The 3,503-nt window shown below is 58.9% G+C and overlaps 1 protein-coding gene across 1 annotated transcript; it reads left to right on the forward strand.

Moving 5' to 3' along the window:
• Nucleotides 1-3: 3 nt before the first annotated feature.
• Nucleotides 4-2,943, forward strand: LOC113962341 (dimethylaniline monooxygenase [N-oxide-forming] 5-like; the record flags this gene model as incomplete). The annotated part of the gene is made up of 6 exons (XM_027673106.1): nt 4-67; nt 308-450; nt 855-1,054; nt 1,368-1,717; nt 2,043-2,115; nt 2,361-2,943. Coding segments are annotated over 6 exons (1,176 nt in total), but the record flags the coding sequence as incomplete, so codon positions are not given.
• Between the last annotated feature and the right edge of the window lie 560 nt (nt 2,944-3,503).

Here is a 3,503-nt window from a genome sequence, read left to right on the forward strand (position 1 = left end):
TTCGACGCCGTGCTGGTGTGCAGCGGGCACCACACCGATGCACATCTCCCACTGAACACCTTCCCAGGTACTGCCCTGCACTGAATGAGGAGACACTACAGAAAGCTCAGCCATGCCAGTCCCTACTCTCCTTGCTGCTTTTCCTCTCAGCCCTAGCATTTCCCTGCCTTGCTTTGACTCCAGGAGTGTTCCCATGCTCCCCAGGAGTGCTTTGGTGGGATGAGGGAGCATCTCCACTTCAGTCTTTGTGGGGGTGATCCTCCAGCCTGGCACGAGGAAGCCAGGCATATCTTCTCCCTGCTCACAGGAATCGAGAAGTTCAACGGCCGCTACCTCCACAGCCGAGACTACAAGGACCCTCAGGATTTCAGGGACAAGAGGGTCGTTGTTATCGGGATTGGGAATTCAGGGTCAGACCTGGCTGTGGAGATCAGCCAAACGGCCAAGCAGGTGAGAAGTGGGAGTAGGGTCCTGGTGGGCAGGGCAGCCCCCTTTGGGACACTGTTGGCTCCACAAGGACACCAGGACCAAGGCACTTGCACTGCCACTCCTCCATCCCAGCACTCACTGTATTTGGCCATGCTGGTACCCGTCAGTCACAGCCACCAGGCATTGGTGGCAGTTGAAAGTCAGTCCCACACAGACCCCAATTTTTTTCCCTGAGCCCCAGGCTCCTGTGGCACTTCCCTACATCTCCCTGCTAGATGCCAGTCACCAGCTCCCTCTACCCTCTGGGTCTTTGCCCAGTGTGGCAGCACAAAGCAGAGTGATCCCAGGGCAAGGACGTGCCCCCCCGGGGCAGCCCCCCCAGGACCATCGCTGCCTTCAGGAGGTGATGCTTCTTCCTTGTCCAGGTCTTCCTCAGCACCCGCCGGGGTGCATGGATCCTCAACCGCGTTGGAGATCAGGGCTACCCCATCGACACCATCTTAACCACCCGCATGAAGGTATTCCTGCAGGAGCTGCTCAGCCCGTCCCTGGCGTGTGACTACATGGAGAATAAGCTGAATGCCAGGTTTGACCACACGCGTTATGGCCTGAAGCCAAAGCACAGGTATCAGCAAACATTCCCCCTGCCCAGGAGGGACCCACCGCCTCCCTCTGTGTCCAGCCTTGCTTTACCATTCCATGTTCCCTATGTCTGGAAACCAGGTTAATAGCTGTGTTGTGCCCAAGCAATGCTCAAGGGAACCACCACTGCCCCTTCCAGGGACCCTTGGTGGCACCAGTGCAGGGGCAGCCACTGAGCATCTCTGGGGGATCAGCCCTTTGACAATGAGCATCCCTGGGGATGAGCATCCCCAGAGCAGGACACAGAACAGAGAGACACCCTCCCCAGTGCTCTAATGGCTCCTTGTACCTTCCAGGGTCCTTCACCAGCATCCAACCATCAACGATGACCTGCCCAACCGCATCATTTCAGGCAGGGTGCGGGTGAAGCCGAATATCCAGGAGTTCACAGAGACATCTGCCATCTTCGAGGATGGCACCAGGGAAGACATCGACGTTGTAGTTTTTGCCACAGGATACAGCTTCTCCTTCCCATTCCTTGAGGGCTTTGTGAAGGTGGTGCAGAACCAGATCCCCCTCTACAAATTCATGTTCCCCCCTGACCTGGAGAAGCCAACGCTGGCTTTCATCGGCTTCATCCAGCCCCTGGGTGCCATCATGCCCATCTCCGAGCTCCAGTGTCGCTGGGCCACTCGCGTCTTCAAGGGTAAGTGAGGCAAACCTGCCCCGTGGCTGCAGCCTGAGCCTAGAGCCCTGGAGCAGGGGCAGATGGTGCCAGCCGTGTCAGGGAGGCTGTGGCATCCTGGCTTGCAGCCCTCACGGTGAGATGGGCTCTTGCCTGACAGGCACAGAGACATCCATACCCTGTGTTCCATGGGCTGCTCCTTCCCATCCTGAGGAGCTCAGACAAGCCTCAGGTGCCAGACCACCGGCCATGGTGGTGCCGGCAGGAGCACAGCACCCAGGCAAGGGCAGCACCAACAGTGGCCAGTAGGGTGCAGCCCCCCCATGCTGTGGCTCATCCTCCCTAGGTCTGAACGAGCTGCCCCCGCGGCACGACATGGAGGCTGACATCAAACAGAAGAAAGAAGCGATGGCAAAGCGGTAAGATCCCCACAGGAACAGGGAGGGGGGCTGCTGTGGGCACAGCTGCCCGTGGGTACCCGTCCTGTCCCACGGCTGCATCCCAGCACATTTGTTCATGCCAACAGATGTCAGGGATATGATTGGCCACACTACCCCCAGCCCACTAATCCTTCCCCATGGTGATCCATCCAATACTGCCTTCCCAGTGCACAGGGCATCTGCCAGCTCTGCTGCCAGCACCTGCCCTTCCTCCCTGCCCACAGGTACGTGAAGAGCCAGCGGCACACCATCCAGGTGGATTACATCCCCTACATGGATGAGCTCGCCTGCCAGTTGGGGGTCAAGCCCAACCTGCTCACCCTCTTCCTCACGGACCCCAAGCTGGCTCTGGAAGTGGCCTTTGGTCCCTGCACGCCGTACCAGTACCGGCTGCGGGGCCCGGGTGCGTGGCCGGGTGCCAGGGAGGCCATCCTGACCCAGCAGCAGCGCATCTTCAAGCCCCTGCAGACACGGCACGTGGAGGAACGTCCCTCGGCCCTCGCTATGCCCCTCATCTTCAAAGTGGTCGGGGCCATGGCCATCCTTGCTGCTGTTTTTGCTTACTTTTAGGTGCCCTGCAAGCATGGGAGGGGAGGGTTTGCAATGTGCCAAGGGGCTGGCCGGCCACCCCTGCCCCATAGCAGTCTGTGCACCCCAGTGCTGGCAGAAACCCCTGCCTAGCACAGCCCCATTGTGACCACACCATGAGCTCGGGATGCACAGAATCTCCCCAGCTGCCAAAATAAAGCTTGGACCCCTGTGCTGTGCCTCTCCCTGTGGAGCTGCTGTCAGGGACAGAGAAAGAAACTTGCTCATATGCGGGGTAAAATCCAGTCCCTCTCAGCCAGCGCTCTGGGCTTTTCTGCCCCCTGTAACCCAGCCGTGCCACCGCTGGCACACTCACAGGAAAGCTAAGCAGCAAAGGCACTGCACACTTCTTCACTGCATAAATGCATTGAACAGCCAAGCATTGTCCTGTTACTGACAACATCATGACCCGCTGTGTGCCAGGGGAATGCTCACAGGTGTGAGGTTGTCCTCGTGCCACTGGCCCACAGCAGTACACACATACACACCTGTGTGTATCCACAGCAAGACAGCCTCTCTCAGCGTGTGTGACACAGGAGCAGGTCCCAGGGGTCACAGTAGCACAGTTCAGTGCCACCTTCGTCACCTGCACGCAGCCCCTCCAGAAGATGGCTGGGTGGGATGGGCACCCAGAGTGGCGACAGGAGTCTTGGCCACCACACACCTGGGCTGGCATGACTACCAACCACCTGAGCATCCTCCTAGTTTGTTTTCCATGCCACAACCTGCTGAAATCTGGAGCACAGCCACATCTCTGCCCTGCCCAGCAAGTCCTGGGG

Source organism: Neopelma chrysocephalum, unplaced genomic scaffold, assembly GCF_003984885.1.
Source record: "Neopelma chrysocephalum unplaced genomic scaffold, ASM398488v2 Primary Assembly neopelma1_146603, whole genome shotgun sequence".
Classification (NCBI taxonomy): domain Eukaryota; kingdom Metazoa; phylum Chordata; class Aves; order Passeriformes; family Pipridae; genus Neopelma; species Neopelma chrysocephalum.